Below are 17,176 nucleotides of genomic sequence, written 5' to 3'. Positions count from 1 at the left end.
TAGTTGTTGTTGGGATTAATATTGATCATTATTTTTCCTTCTATAGCTGGGTCAACATTAAATCTCTCCTTCATGTTCATAAGCTAAAACCTTATCACCTTTCTTTTTATGCATAATTATACTCTGACCTGGTGATTCTTTAAAGAATACTGTACTATATTAAGTGCTTTTAAAATTCTCTCTGATTTGCTGAAAAATAAGTGCTGCAGTTGTCTTAAAACTTCCAAACCAAATGTTAAAGGCCCATGAAATTGTTTAATTTGATGTAGATTACGAGCTCTCAAATCTAATAAGTAAATTTGTCCAAAGAGCTATTTGGTCTTATTCCTTTCATCATAATAAAATAAATAATTTCCCTACTGAATGCTTGTATTATTCTGCCTCTGCAGCTACTTATCACTTAGCAATATTTAAGCAATCTTATGAAGGAGCACATATTTTTCTTAACTCTCCTTTGTATGCATGTGTTTAGGTAATGTCACTGCCTCAGTTACTTTCTTTGTATGTGTCCAAATGAGGATAAATTTGACACAAGTTTCTTAGGCCCTATACTATACTATACTATAAACCAGTGTTTCCCAAACTATGGGCCGTGGCCCGGTACCAGGCCGCGGGAAAAAAATACTGGGCCTCAGCGTGCCTGGTGGCTGCTGGGAAGGGAGCAGAGCAGAGCGGAGCAAGCTGGGAGGAGGTGGCGGGGGGGGGAACCGGCCGCCGGGAGGCAGGGTTGGGGGCAGTGAGGCTGTCCTGTGGAGATCAGGGCAGGCAGGCAGGCGGCCGGCGGATGCAGGGTTAGGGATAGCAGGGCTGTCCCACAGAGATCCAGGTGGGTGGGCAGCCAGCAGAAGCAGGGTTGGGGGCAGCGGGGCTGTGCCACGGATATCCAAGCAGGCGGGCAGCGGAAGCAGGACTAGGGGTAGCAGGGATGTCCCGCGGAGATCCGGGCAGGCGGACAGGCAGCAGAAGTAGGGTTGGAGGCAGTGGGGCTGTCCCATGGAGATCGGGGAGGGCAGGCGGCGAAACAAGGGCTGGGTGGGGGGGGGCTGGATGGGGGAGATCAGGAGGAGGAGGACAGGAGAACCATCTGCCAGAAGCAGGGCTGGACGGGGGCAGCCTGGCTGGTTGGGGAGGTCGTCGGGGGAGCGGGGCTGACCGGGGAAGATTGGTAGGGGTGGGAGGAACTGGCCACCGGAAGCAGGGCTGGATGGGGGCAGCAGGGCTGGATTGGGGCGATCGGGAGGAGAAGGGGGGGAGCGGGACTGACCGGGGCACCTGCAGACCCTACTGACCCTGGCAGATGAGTGAATCTGGCCGGGGATTCCATTTTGCCCCCCTTCTCCACATACCCTCCCTCGAGTAGTTGCGAACTGCCTGGCAGGTAGACACACTCAGGCAGCGTGAGCACATCTACCGGCCAGGCATTTCCTAGCTAAGGACTGATACACCTAATTATAATAAAACTTACCTATTTAGAAAATATCAGACATTTTATATGTCTGGTAATTTCTCAATTTGTTTCCCAGACAAAACCCTGAAATACCGGATTGTCCGGTACAAAACTGGACACCTGGCAACCCTGCCCTTCCTTGCATCCTTCCTCCTAGCCAGATACCCTACCCCCAATCTGCTCCTGCTCCCGCCTCCTGGAGTGCCCATGCAGCACCGGGTCCCCCAAGCCCTGGCCCAGGCTGGGTGGAGGATGCAGCCGGGTGAAACACTGAAAATTTATTCATTTTTCATTCTTTTCGTACATGCGTTTATATTTTTGGGTTGCAAAAAACAGTACTGAAAAAAACCGGGTTCCAACTAAAGTAAAAAGTTTGGGAAACCCTGAACTAGCCAGCTTTCTATCATCTTACAGTCCATTTATCCAATCCATATTCCCTTAACTTGCTGGCAAGAATATTGTGGGTGACTGTCATGGGGCCCTGACACCGACCTCCCTGGTCATGTCCCTCCTCCCCATTTGCTGCTCCAGTCCCCTCTTGTTCCGCTGAGCTGAGAGGTGCCGACCTTCCTTTTGGTTGCCCTGACAATCACCCGAGCGGGGAGGTGAGGGAGGTCCGGGCCCTCCCTCTCTCCAGACCCCAGCCCAGGGCCCTAAGGCAGAGGAGAATAACCTCTCTCCCCTCACCTGGCTGATGGGGCTAGGTGCCTAAATGCATCAGCCCACGGGCTCCTGCCTGCATCCGCCCTGGGCTGCTTCCTCACCCCCCGCTCACCAGCGGGTTTGTCCCGGTGTTTCTTCGAGACTCTCAGCCCCTTCATCCGGCATTCTCTCTCCTTTTCCCGCGGCCCTAATGCCTCTGCCGGTTTTATCCCGGGGAGGGTGCCGCCCCTCCCCTCCAGGACGCCTGCGCCGGCATCCCACAAGCGGCTCCTCCCCCTCTTCTCCGGCAGCCCACGCCCCCTCTCAGCGTCCTCCTCCTGGCCGACGTCGCTGGGCATCGGAGTTTCCCGTGGGGCATCAGCAGGGGAACCAGCCCCGAGGCTGGCGGGGCAGCGTGTCTCTGCCGCTGTCACCGTCTCCCCTAACACGGGAGAAGATTCCTCCGCGGCATCCGGGGAAACGCCGGCTAAGCCGCCTGCTGGGCGGCGCGTCTCCGCTGCCCCCCCGGCCGCTTCCCTCGCAGTGGGGAAAGCCGCTCTGCATCCCCCTGGCCCTCTGGGTGGGGCGCAGTTAGAGCGGGGTTGCGCCACCCTGTCACAATGACTATCAAAAGCTTTGCTAACACTGGCACTGGGGTCTTTGGGAGGACCAGAAACAACTTGCTTGAATATTCATCATTTGCTTAATGAATATGCAAATATGCAAATGAATGTTACAAGTCCTCCAAAATGGATTTACTGGTCCCCGTGTCAAAAAGTTTGGGAACCCCCGTTATAAACAGAATTGTGAGGGGGCCCCAGTATCACAGAGTGGCTTGTTCTGAGGGCTGGAAAGTCTGGTGCTAAGCTTACTTGATCTCAGAATGAGCCTTACCTAGGGAAACCAGGCAAATTGCCACATAGAGCAGAAGGTGAATACAATAATGGGCAGGAGAGCTAGGCTTAAGCGATGCTAAAGAATTGGAGCACCGATCACGGCCCCGCCTCCCCAGCCACTCCCCTTGCCCCTGCCAGGCTTCCATCAGGCGCCCAGCCGGAAAAGCAGAAAATACCGGACATTACACATGTCCGGTATTTTCTGAATGTTTTACTGGACAGAGGGTGCAAAAAACGGACTGTCCGGTTGAATACCGGACACCTGGCAACCCTAGTGGCTCCCCATCAAAAATTATTGTCCACGCCTGTCTTAATGGTCTTGAAAAGGGAGTAAGCAGTGAGGTAGCAAAAATTGCATATGATACAAAATATTCAAGATTGCAGTTAGCTTTGAACTTAACTAAGAGAAACAATGGGATCACACAAAACCGGTTGATTAGGCAACACAAGGGCATATGGAATTCAATGCTGATAAATGTAAAATAATGCATTTGGAAAAAATATAATCCAAACTACACATACAAAAATGATGGGGGTCTAAAATAGTTGTTACCACTCAAGATAGAGATAATTGGAATCATTGTGGATATTTCCCAGCAAACATATGGTCAACATGCAGTGGAAAGCTGAAAAGCTAACAGAATACTGGGAGTTATTAGGGGAAAAAATAGATAAAAAGATATAAAATATCATAATTGTCTCTATATAAAGTCACGGTATGTTCACATCTTGAATACTGCATGGCTGTGTCTACACTGGCCACTTATTTCGGAAAATCAGCCACTTTTCCGGAATAACTTGCCAGGTGTCTACACTGGCCCCTTGCATTTCCGGAAAAGCAGCTGATAGATCGTCAGTGCTTTTCTGGAAATACTATGCTGCTCCCGTTCGGGCAAAAGTCCTTTTTCTGGAAAACTGTTCCGGAAAAGGGCCAGTGTAGACAGCACAGTAGTGTTTTCTGCAAAAAAGCCCCTATCGCGAAAATGACGATCGGGGCTTTTTTGTGGAAAAGTGCTTTTCCGGAAAAGCATCCTGCCAATGTAGACGCGCTTTTTCCGGAAATACTTATAACAGAAAACTGTTCCGTTTTAAGCATTTCCGGAAAAGGGTGCCAGTGTAGACGTAGCCCATGTATATCTGACTGCCCCATCTAAAAAGTGATATTGAACTTGGAAAAGGTACAGAAAGGGCAAGAGATATGATTAGAGGTAAAGAACAGCTTCCCTATGAGGAGAGATTAAAAAGACTGGACTTTTCAGTTTGTAAAATAAATGAATAAAAGGTGGGGGATATGTTATTGGTATAGAAGATCGTGAATGGTATGGAAAAATTGAAAAAGGAAATGTTATTTACTCCTTCACTAACGTAACACAAGTTGCTCACCCAATGAAATTTATAGGCAGCAGATTTAAAACAAAAAAAATATTTCTTTGTGGTAATCCTGTGGAACTCTTTTCTAGGGAATGGTGGAAAGGCCCAAACTATAAAAGGGTTCTAATAAGAACAAAATAAGTTGAAGGAGGATAGGTCCATCAATGGCCACTGGCCAGAGAAGTCCCTGACTTCTGTTTACCAGAAGCTGGGAATAGGTGACAGGGGACGGATCATTTGATGATTGCCTCTTCTAATCATACCTTCTGAACCACCTAGCATTGGCTACATGGGCTAGGTGAACTATTGGTCTGACCCAGTATGGCCATTCTGATGTTTTTACATAGAGCCAAAATGTATCTGACCCTGCTGTAACACACTAGACCCTTTTCCCCTTCCAGAGATAAGATAGAGCCCAGAAATCCAGACAGTCACTATCTCTCTCTCTCTCTGCAGCGTTAATCACAAATTAAGAATATATATTGTAATGTTAAGGCTAACCAGTGTCCCTTAAGTGTCTTGCCACAAGGGCTGTGTCTAGACTACATGCCTCTGTCGTCAGAGGCATGTAGATTAGACACATAGGCAAAGGCAAATGAAGCCGTGATTTAAATGATCGCGGCTTCATTTAAATTTACATGGCTGCTGCGCTGAGCCGACAAACAGCTGATCAGCTGTTTGTCCGCTCAGCGCGCTAGTCTGGACGCTCCCCTGCCGACATCAAAGCCCTTTGTCGGCAGCCCCGTTATTCCTCGTAGGATGAGGTTTACCGGGGCTGCCGACAAAGGGCTTTGATGTCGGCAGGGGAGCATCCAGACTAGCACGCTGAGCGGACAAACAGCTGATCAGCTGTTTGTCGGCTCAGCGTGGCAGCCATGTAAATTTAAATGAAGCCGCGATCATTTAAATCGTGGCTTCATTTGACTTTGCCAAAACAACAAATCTACATGGCTCCGTTGACGGAGCCATGTAGTTTAGACGTACCCCTGGTGTCAAAATATGTTAGCATTACAGCTGAGTGGGTCTTATTTAATTTTCATTCTTTTATATAGTAATTAGATACTGTGCTCCTGTCAGCTAATTGCTAAGTTATCTGCTAAAATAATTAGAGTTTTCCGGTGCCTTAGCAGCTCTTGGAAAGAGGTGATTGTTATGCTTAAAAAAAAAAAATCACATGGGACCTTTTTCAAGGGGATAAGGTAACACACCGCATTTATTGATAATATAACAAAATAGCACATGCATTTACACATATTGACATATCTCTACCCCGAATTTTTAGTCTTATTTGTCATGTACCCTTAAGACTCTATATTAGGGAAGAACGGAGACATTAACCTTCATTCTTTTGGGCTTGACCCTCATATGATTGTGGTTGCAATGCAGTGGACTCCATCTCATCTTTTAAATTTGCCAGGGCCACCTTTTTCTATTTCTGTCCCCACTCTTCAGGCACTGTGAAAGTGTTTGCAGTCTGTTGTTTAACAGGGGATGACGCTTTATTCTTTTGCAGGTTTTCAACAACTTTTTCCAATTTTTTTATTTTCTTGCTTTCCGTGTTCGAGCAAGTCATATGCCTGGACAGCCTGTTGCCCTACCAGCAGAGCAGCTTTCCAGTGCTCGACAGCCTGTATTGCTTCCTCTAGTTCTCTAATTTTTTTTTTCATTTATTTGGGAAACTAATGTAGTGGAATTCTGTTTAAGCCATTTTATATTAATTACAAAATTCTAGCTCTTACTTTTATTTCTATTTTTCCAAATCTCCTCTAGATCTCCTTCCCATTCAGGGATATCATCCCATTCTCCGGAAGTAACTGCAGCCATTGCCTAGCAAGGAATCCTATTTTTTGCCATAGGTTCTTAATAATTGAATCATGTCTATAATCCCGAGGGTCTCTACCTTGTTTCAGGGTTAATCTTTTTATCATATCCTGTAAAACTTGATTCTCCTTTTCTAATTTCTCCTTTTTGTCAGCCAACTTTTTGTAGATTTCCATTCAGCTGTTTTAATCTTTGACATTTATTTTTTAAAATTTCTAATTGGTTCTGTGTACCATTGCAAAGCGTCTTCCATTTTCTAATTCCTGGCCAGAAGTTGTATTCTCATCCTTTCAGCCTGCTAGGCAATACAAGGTTTCATTACAAGCCTTCCACAACAGCTAAATAGCGTCTGATTCTTTTTTATTGGGTGTGGAGGATTTATATACCAGGAAATATTTGGCCATTTTATCTAAGTCTGCACTAGTATGGATATTGGCAAGAACCTATATTGTCCAAAGATTATGTCCAAAATGATGCAGGAAAAAGAGGTACTTTCTTTTACAAATTCCAATTTTTCCTTCTTTAGGAGGAGCCTTCTTTTCTGCTTGTACATTTTTCTTTTTGAACATCTTACACTCAGTATCCTAGTCTCAATAACCAGTGGTGTGCCAAAAAATCTGATAACCAGAAATTCCTTCCTGCCCTGCCTTGCAGGTGGAATAGAAGACGCTAAGCTTCTATTCCTAAGCCCAGGACTCTACGGCCGGTGGTGCATGCACCTTGATCTATCAATATTTCATATTCAGTATATCGATATTTCTTAATTTACACACACACACACACACACACACCCCTCTGCTGATGGAATAGTTACCAGTCTGTTGCTCAGCCCAACCTATTAGCCAGATAGTTCGAGTACAAGGGGGAAGCCGGGTTCTTATCAGTGGGGACTGATGCTCCACTTGGCAGGACAGGAACCTGAAGAACCATACAAGACACCCCATCCTTTATAGGATTTTCCTTCCATGCAAGTCTATACATTTTGCCTTGTCAAGCCTTAATCAGTCATTCAGCATCACAATCAGTTTTTCTTCAACATATGTTTATCCAGAGGTTGTTCTCACAGTCATCTGATATCAATATGCTGATGACCCTTCCTGGGTGTTATCTTCTGGTGAAACTTGGGATCAGCTCCCTATCAAGGGATGCGTGCCACTAACTTCACCGTTCACCAATCTGTCCCGGTAGTCTGTGTCTTCAGTGTGCCAATCAATACATATAGTTATATACATACACAATAAACTGCAAAAGTATGTCTATCCCATTAGCATGCAAGCAAAATGCCTGTATAATTCACATAGATGTATTAAATCACATTACAAACCAGTCATATAATATACTATATAATTCATATTAGTATTAATGAGAAGACTTCCATGATTTACGATTTGAAATTATACAGGAAAATGACGTTTCGTGTTTCTTCAACTTTTATAATCGTAAAGGTGATCTGAAAAGAAAAAAGCATGGATTTGTCTCCATTTTGCTTCCTTGAGATGTATAAACAAGGCATGCAACTTTTTACGATTTTTTGTTTGGAAGGGGAGGCAGTGTTTTCTTCCATTTGTTTTTACATGAGAAATTCAAGTTGTCAGTATGCTGTGTTACAGTGCCCAGAGTTATGCTAGATGCCTCACTGTACTTATATATTGCTAGGATCCTAGAAATTCACGGCCATGAAAAACGCATCACAGACTGTGAAATCTGGTTCCCCTGCCCCATGGAACCCATCTTGTATACTTTTACCATATATCATACAGATTTCACATGGGAAACCATTTTTTTTTAAATTGGGAGTCCTGACCCAAAAAGAAGTTGCAGAGGGTCACGGTACTGCCACCCTTATTTCTGTGCGATCTTCAGAGCTGGGTGGCTAGAGAGTGGTAGCTATTGGCCAGGTGCCCAGGTCTGAGAGCAGCATCCCACCAACAGCAGTGCAGAAGGAAGGGTGGTAATACCATAAAATGCCAGCCTTCCTTCTGCATTGCTGCTTTCAACATTCGACAGCTAGAGAGTAGCTGTTGACTGAAGGCCCAGCTCTGCAGACAGCAGTGCAGAAGTAAGGATAGTAATACAAGACATGTCACCCTTACTTCTGTGCTACTGCTGGCAAGGGCTCTATCTTCAAAGCTGGGCTCCCGGCCTGCAGCTGCTGCTGGATAGCTGCCCGGCTCTGAAAGTAGTGCTTTTGCCTGCAGCCATGCAGAAGTAATGGTAGCAGTACTGCAGCCCTAATCCAATAATATTGTGACTCCCCAAACCTCCTTTTTGGGTCAAGACCCTTACAATTATGACACCATTAAATTTCATATTTAAATAACATATTATTTTTTGAAATCCTGTAACTGTGAAATTGACCATGAATTTGGTAGGACCCTCTACCTTGCATGTTGTCCTCACCTCAGTTTGCAGAATGGGATGTTAGTACATAAAGTGTCTCAGAGACAAACTCCTTTGCAGGATGAGGGCCTAAAAACCCTCTATTTTTCCTAGAAATCTGCTGCTTTTATGATGTTACAGATACCAAGGATGTGAAACCTGGTGAATTAAGAAGGGAATGATTTTCACTGAGGTAATTAAAAAAGCTAATCTCAAATCCCTTAGAAAAAAAGTTAGAAGAAAATATACCTTTGTTAAAGTTTCAAAAGCCTCCTTTTATGAGCTTTCCTCTGAGGCTGAGGAAACTCCCAATCCAATTCTCTCCAAAGGAGACCTCTAGCAATATGGTAAACAAGACTTTTTAGTCCTGATATTTCTAAGGTTAGAAAATAATCTTCAGGCTTTCTCTATGCAATATAATGAAACAAACAATGGTATAAACTAATTTTTGCTCCCCTCAATATCATTTCCCATTTCTGTATTGAATTCTTGCTTCAGAAGTGTTCACTTTGTCTGCTAAAGTTTTCCAAGACTCACAGGAGAGAGGGCAGGAAGTCAGACTTTTGGGAAGGACTAAAAATGCAAAGGTCATTCTCTCTCTCACACATACACATACACACACACATTCTTTCTCTCCAAAAATAATACACTATTTGACAGCTTCAGGATTTGGCATGTCCCACTGAAATTTAAAAACTTATGTGAAACTAGGCCGTGTCCTGTAACCTCAAACATTTAGTCTAAGAAAACAGCTCTGAAGTCTCCAGCTCCCACCTCAGGTATCACATGACGTCTGTACCAAAAAGGAGACTTCAAGGAGGGATGGGGGTGAAGGGCATAAGAGAAACTGAAGTGAAATGAGTTCATTAAATCTGAGGAATAACAATTCAGACTATGTGAACGGCAGGTATTATTTTTCTGGTTAAATGGTTAGTGAAATATTGGATTGTGCTGAAAGCATTATGTGAGAGGAACAGCAAGGTTTCAAAACTATCTCAAATTCTGCTAAAAACACCATTGATACAGAAGAAAGAGAAGAATGACTCATGCTTAACATCTACAGTGAATTTAACCTTCCCTCACTTTCTCCTAGAACAAATGCATTGACCAGCCAAGGTCAAGAAAATCATGTTAAGTTCAAGTTCAATATTTTTCATGTTGATGTATCATAACAACACATGCTCATTCACATCAGACATCAATTACAAGAGACCCCTCCCCCCAAGCTGTTTAAATTCAGTCTTAAGACTTTTCTGAAGTCCCATTTCTACCCTGCCTTTTCTGGGGAACACGCAATCTTGTGTGGTCTGACATGCCATGTTTGTTTGACAGGATTTTTTCCTCCATATAAATTGCCTCTCTTTTAAAAAGAACAAATGCAGTGCAATTCTCAAACTAAAGACAACACAAAATGAAATACAACAGATTAAACCCTTTTCATTTTGTGGATGAGAGCATCCCATTGAAGTCAGAGGTCTATTCAGATGAGCAAGAGACGAAAGCATTAGCTACACCAAGAAAAGTGGTGGTCACTTTATCTAAATTTCACTGCATATGGCAAAAAACAAGAACACTTTAATTTAATTAATGTACACTCTACAGATAGTGATTGAAATTAAATCCTCAGTGTGGGACTGAGTTTTATCAACAGAGCAGAACAATTGCAACCAACAGTTTTGTGTTCTATTCCCAGATCTGCCACAGACCCACTGTGTGTTGCCAAAGATAAACCATTTAACCTCTCTGTATGTTATATACAAAATAATAATAATGCCTGTCTCACAGGGGAGTTGAGAACCTTGATTATTGTTTAAGAAGTTTCTCAAGATCCTACAGAAGAAAAATATTGCTATTCACCCTCTAGCTCCATATTAAAAGAAAATTAAATGGTAATTTCCCCAGAAATGTTTGTGTTCTACTACAGAGAAATAAGTAATAATGGTTGTAATACAATAGATTACTGTATCTCCTGCAGTTTTAGAAGGGATGTTAGGTTTGATACGTTGATTGTGAAGATACTAAAAGAAGAAAAAAACCCACACATGGTTCACTCCATTTTTTACCTGTAGCCTTGACTTTGTGTTAGTTATGCCATTGTCTTCAAAACTTATAGAACTTGATCATTTCACCAGAATTGCATGATGCCTGAAACAGGACTAGAGCAGCTAACAACATTTGCATCAGTTCCACTGTACTGAAGAAATCAAGGACGTATATTTGCTCATTCATATAGTGCAACCTTTATGTCTTATACAAAATTGCTCAGTGTCCTGCTCTGTAGGAGATTGGCAATTTGTATTACCTGGCAAATGTCTCATCAGACTCCATTTTCAATCTGATAACGTAGTTGCCTTTTCCAATTATTTAAAAGTTGGCTTATTGACTTATCTTTAATGTATTGATTCAATAGAAATTCTTAGCTAAGCATACATATCAAAATACACCCTACAGTACATAGAAATATGTTTAATACATTGTCATATCATGACTCATATGCAGATAAATGCACTTATAGCATATAATATTGAAAATAGTTATAAGCTGATGGAATGTCCCATTAGAAAAAGAACATCACAGACAACAAAGTCTTTTTCTTGAAGCATGACATTTATAATGAGAAATCAAAATAAGTTACCATAATCAAAAACAGGATAAACACAAAACTCCCCAACTTGGGGTTCACCTCAGTACCATAAACTGAAATGCAGGACCCTCCCCCTCAACTTCTCAAAACATTCCCATCTCTTTCTCTCTCTCTCTCTCTCCAGTGACCACTCTTATAGTTCTTCCTATGATTACTTGTAAAAGGGGAGGGGGGGGGGGGCTGAACTGAAGATATCCCTTTATTTACCAGGTAGTATGTTCCTGCACATCATCATACTCCTTAAAATATTACAAATTTTCTAGTGTTTGTTATTTTAACTATACAGAAAACCATAATAGTTTTATATTATGAAGTTTCCCCATTTTCTAGAATTTTAAGTGTTATTTGAATAGTCACCCAAATACTGCTGCAATAAATAATAGCAGACTAACAGGATGGTACATATTAGGGCCAATGTTCCCTCTAATCTTTTTCTCTCCATGTGCAGATTTTTTCCATCCATGGGAAGAATAATTTTTGTGCGCCAAGTCATGAGGAAATGTGTACTACCAGTATAAACAAAAAACCTAGCTGTGGGCACTCTGCTAATCCGTGGGGCAGCATTTGAATCGCTTGCAAACTGAGTGGCCACATAAGTGTACTGTTTACAGAGAACTCTGTTTAGGACACTGAATAGGTAAGCAAAGTTATTTTGCTGACTCATCCTGAAAGTTGCTTAAACAGTATGTAAACATGCAGGATAGTTATTGCACTGCTTAAGAGTCACAGGTGCCTCTTATTAGAAACAGCCAGAATATGAAAGTGTATAGAAAATAGCTCTGTACAACAGAGTAACAAGGTAGAGGAAATTCCACAGGGACACTGCAAGAACAACAACCGTAAAATCTCGAGTATAATGCGCACCTATGCATAATGCGCACCTACCTTTTAAATGTCAGAATCCCGGAATAAACTGAACTCTTATCTATAGCACGCACCCCGACTTTGCCGTATTTTGTCTTGCCTTTTTGTTTTGCTGGGTAATCACGCGTGAGCACACGAGTATATAGTGCGCGGTGTTCCATGCTCTCTTTGGGATGCCATGAGTTGTCGGCGATCTTACACGACCTCTGAAAAACTGAAAGTTGTTAGCTATGCTGAGGCTCATGGCAACAGAGCTGCCAGCTGTGAATTTGATGACATAGCGGAGTCTAACATTTGGCTTTGGAGATGGCAGAAAGAGAGCCTGCAAGCACTGCCTAGGATGAAGATGGCTGAGTGAGGTAAAAGCGCTGCATATCCTGAGTTGAAGGCCAAGCGGGTTGAATGGATTGCTGAGCGTAGACAGCACGGCGGTGGTGTTAGCATTGTGGAGGTTGGAAAGAAGACTTTGACCATTGCCAAAACGTGCACTAACACAGCCGGGTTTAAAGCTTCGTATGGCTGGGGTGATCGGTTCATGAATCACCATGGCCTATTGGTCCGATGCTGAACAACAATCGCACAGAAGCTACCCATGGACTCAGACACCAAGTCACTGCAGTTCCAAAAGTTTATCATAAGCTACGGAAGCAGCACTGCTACTACCTTTCATTAATTGGTAATGCAGATCAAACACCATTACATTTTGATAATGCCTGTGACAGAATGCTTGAACTGAAAGGTGCCAAGACCATCTCCATTGCTACCACAGGCCATGAAAAGTCTAGGTTTACCATAATGCTTGCTTGCATGGCCGACGGAACGAAGCTGCCTCCTTATATTGTGTTCAAGAGCAAGACAATGCCAAGGAATGTAATCTTCCCGAACATCGTTCACATGCGTGTTCACCCTAAAGGCTGGATTGATGAAGCTTGATTGGCTACAGACGGTTTGGGCGAAGCAGCTGGGTGGACTTATGAGAAAGCGGTCTCTAATAGTTTTGGATGCATTTCGGTGTCATCGTATGCCATCCGTTAAGAAAAGGCTTCAATAGGACAAAACAGACTTGGCAACTATTCCTAGTGGAATGACCAAAATGTCGCAGCTGCTTGACGTGACACTTAACAAGCCAATCAAAAATGCACTACACAGGAAATGGAACACCTGGTTGTTGGAAGGTGAACATACATTTACTGCAGGTGGACGTATGTGAACACCAACGCTGCAAGATGTTACCCAGTGGGTAGCGGATGTCTGGCTTGAACTTGATCCCGCTATGATAAGGAAGGGGTTTCTGAAATGCAGCATCTCTAATGCTATGAATGGCAGTGAGGATGATGCCCTGTGGATGAATCCGAGTGACAATGAAGTGGCCGAGGGCGAATTACCAGTATGCGAAGATGACAATGATTTGTATTACCTGGATGAAGATGTTGAGGGCTATACCCTGGAAGATATTGCTCGACTGTTTGAGGAAGATTCTAACAAAAGTGAATTCGAGGGCTTCGAAGATGAGTAGTCAATCAATTAACATAGTGGTATTTGCTTGTTTGCGCTGCAGTGTTGATTTCACTTGTTTAACTTACCTTTTTGAAACTGTGTATATAGTTGCTTGTTGGTACTAATAAAAATCAACTTAACCTCTGGTGTCCAGCGATTAATTAACTGCCGCGGAACTGCCAAATGAAAACTTAAAAAAAAACCCCTCCTAATTATAATGCGCACCCTGACTTTAACGCTAAAAAAAAAACAACAGGTAAAAAGTGCGCATTATACTTGAGATTTTACGGTATGTGTTGGGCACTTGATATGTTTGATGTATATACACAGTATAGCTACGTCTACACTGCAAAGTTTTTGCGTAAAAACCTGTGGCGCATCCACACCTCAAATGAGCATTTGCACAAGTAAATCAGCAGTTAAACGGCAGAACAGAGGACTTTTGCCCATGCAGGTAAACCTCCTTTTACAAGGCATAACTTCCTTTTGCGCTACAGCTATTGCACAAAAAGGCAAGTGTGGACATTGCACAAGAAACCCCTCCGGGAAAAAGCACAGGAATCTGATGGTCGTTCTGTGACTGGCCATCAGAGCTTTCTTGCACAAGAGTGTCCATGCAGTGTGGACGCTCTCTTGCGCAAAAGCACATCGCTTTTGCGATGTGCTTTGCGGTGTGGACGTGTTCTTGCGCAAGAAGTTTTTGCACAAAAACTCTTGCGCAAAAGGCTTCTTACGCAAGAAGCATATAGCGTAGACGTAGCCTAAGTGTATTGTTCAGAGCCAAAGCAGAACTCGCTGCTTACATAAACACTTTCCCCACTATATGGAAAAAAAAAAACTTTTCTATGAACATAGCTAATAAAAACATTATAAAGCATTAATGAAGGAAATTCTAACAGCTGGAAGATAAAAGAAATTTTATTAGTGCTATACAAATATGTAAAAATGTTATTTTTTAAAAGAGAAGTGTTAGCTTATCTTTGGGATGAAAGTATATATATTTTAAGAAGTGTTTTCTTCAAGTTACCACTATTTCACTGAAAGTGCTTCTGGGGAAATCTAAACTTCCCAGTGGAAAAAGTGCATGGTTAATAAGAAGGTGAATTGTTAACCAGTAAGTCTCACCCTTAATGGTTGAGAGTTATGGTTAACCAGTGGGCCCTGAAGCAGCCCTCAACTGCTGTGGGTCCATCTGGGGCATGCCTCGGGCAAGGGCACTCCAGCCTGGTCAGAGCTGCCTAGCCCATAGCTGGGGGAGTGCGCTTTGGTTGGAATGTCTCCTCTCACCCACCTCTATTTAATCAGTTAAAGATAACATTTAACCTGCTAACTAATTACATGGATTTTTACATCCCTGATGGTTACACCTTCCTCCAGCCCACTGCAAAATAAATGAGCCAACTGAATCCAATGGCAAGAGACTCCATGTTACTAGTGAAGTCCAGCAAAGCAAACAATCAGGCTAAATTAGATATAGCCCATGAGCGAGACAGGACTGCATACTACAGGAGATCTCTAAAGCAAGCAAATGCTTGTGTCCTTAGCCATTCTGACACAGCCACTGTCTTGGAAAATAAATCTAGCTCTTTCTATTATAAAATCATAGAATACCAGAACTGGAAGGGACCTTGAAAGATATTCAAGTCCAATCTGCTGTACTCAGGGCAGGACCAAGTACTATATAGATCAGGTGTGGACAATAATTTTTTTGGGGGAGGTGGGGGGACAACCACCACCTAATGAATTTTGATACTTGGTCATGGGCCAGCTCCACCCCTGGAAAGGGTGGGACCTGTGGCAGAAGGGGTGGGGCTGGGCACTAGCTTCCCCTCAAGAGTTGTCTAGGGCTGGAGGCTTTGAAGAAAAGACATAGCAAAGGCCTTGTGGCTCCCAGCCCTATCACAGTGCCTGGCAGCTGCCCAGGGTTACTCTAGCTATTTAAAAGGCTCATGGCTCCAGCACCTGCCAGACTGTGAGCCAAGAGCCATTTAAATAGGATCCTGCTGCCTGAACTGGAAATTCGGTGGCAAGGGCAGTAAGACATAACAGAAAGTGGCCAGATTGACCTGGCTTGCAGAGTGTGACCCCTCTTCAGTGTTAGGTGGACCGAATCCAACCCCTAGACCCCTTGCCCAGCCCTAACAGAGGTTTGGAAATTTTTAAGAGCAGCTTAAACATTGATGGAGTTTCCACAGCTATGCTAGGCAATTTATCCCACCGTTTAACTACGGGGACAGAAAGTTTCGTTAGAAACAAGCAGTCCTCGCCTCTCTCCATTTGTCAGAGGCACATGTAAGCTGAGCAGACCAAAACGCCATAGGCAATTGACCTGGCAGGGGAGACGGCTACAGCCTGGGCTTGCCCCTGACTGTGGTTACTACCTCTCCCCAGCCGCATGCCTCCCAAGCCCCACCTATGGCCAAGTAATTCCTTCCCCCAACCTCTGCAATCCTTGAGCTGGGTGCTCCACAGGGACGATAGCATCCCGGCCCAGAAGCTCCAGAGCGAGTGGGTGACGCCGGAACTTCTACGACGAGCACACAGGGAAGTGGATGGGCGAGCTTTCAATCTTTGGTAGTAACCGACACATGCCCTCTCCAATAAGCAGCGAGAGTCGTGCCGCGTTGGCCAATGGCAAGGGAGAAGGCGGGATTAGGTGACCAGGCGCCGGGAGCCTTGGTAACGCGCGGGCCGCGTGCTTCCCGGGACTGTGTGACTAGGAGGCAGCCGGAGCTGTGTCTGCTCTTTGCCGCCGGCATGAAGATCGAGGAGGTGAAGAGCACCTCGAAGACGCAGCGCATCGCCGCGCACAGCCACGTGAAGGGGCTGGGGCTGGATGACAGCGGCGCGGCCAAGCCGGCGGGGGCCGGGCTGGTGGGGCAGGAGAACGCTCGGGAGGTGAGGGGCCCCGGCTGGAGACGGGTGGGCGGCGGGAGGGGGGGGGGTCTGTGAGGCATAGAGCGGCCTAGTGAGGTGGGCGAGACCGTTGCTGGGGGGTTGCTGCCCCTTTGCACATCCCGCCCCCTTGCCAACGGCCCCCACCTGCCAGTTGAAATGTCCGCTCCATCTGCGTCAGGAGGGCCCTATCGGGGCTACGTGGTCTGCCCCTTCTCCCTGGCTTTTGGAGGGGCCGCAGTCCTGGTGCTTCAGTCTTTGTCAGTCCTCTTCCGCGCACCCTTATAGCCTCACTCTAGCTTTAGCGATGGCAGCGCTGCAGCGATAACGGCTCGTCCATATGCAGCCATGGACGTCACAGCACTTTGTAACGGGAGATTGGCGTTATCGTTATTTCTTATGATGGCGAAACTGAGCCACAGAGAAGCAAAGTGACTAACCCAGCGTCATACACCAGCTCATTAGCATAATTCGGGTAGAATTGAAAGCTTTTAACTCTCATTGGCTGGACCACACTGTCATGAATCTTGCTTTATAACTAACGTTTTAGGAGCCCTTCCCTTCCCAGTCATTTACAGGTACCCGAAAGAAGTCTGTATTTACAGCAAAAGTGTCAGAACTCCTGCATTCTAGTTGTACCTCTGCCACAGATTTTGTGTGATTTGGGGAAATCATGATGTCTATCTCAGTTTCCCCATCTGTTATTGAAAAACTAAATGT

At 44.5% G+C, this 17,176-nt stretch overlaps 1 protein-coding gene across 2 annotated transcripts in view; it reads left to right on the top strand.

Moving 5' to 3' along the window:
* Positions 1 to 16,209: 16,209 nt before the first annotated feature.
* RUVBL1 (RuvB like AAA ATPase 1) overlaps positions 16,210 to 17,176 on the top strand; it is a 28,087-nt gene continuing 27,120 nt past the window's right edge. Inside the window, exon 1 of one of the 2 annotated variants that reach the window (XM_075938812.1) lies at positions 16,210 to 16,459. In XM_075938812.1, coding sequence (XP_075794927.1) covers positions 16,319 to 16,459 — 141 coding nt within the window. In that variant the 5' untranslated portion in view covers positions 16,210 to 16,318. Of the gene's footprint in view, positions 16,460 to 17,001; positions 17,035 to 17,176 lie in introns of those variants that run through there. The other variant, XM_075938813.1, reaches the window with a different exon arrangement.

The sequence above is a fragment of the Pelodiscus sinensis genome, chromosome 11, assembly GCF_049634645.1.
Source record: "Pelodiscus sinensis isolate JC-2024 chromosome 11, ASM4963464v1, whole genome shotgun sequence".
NCBI lineage: Eukaryota > Metazoa > Chordata > Testudines > Trionychidae > Pelodiscus > Pelodiscus sinensis.
Note: the sequence above shows the minus strand (reverse complement) of the source record. Positions and strands in the feature narration are given on the sequence as shown.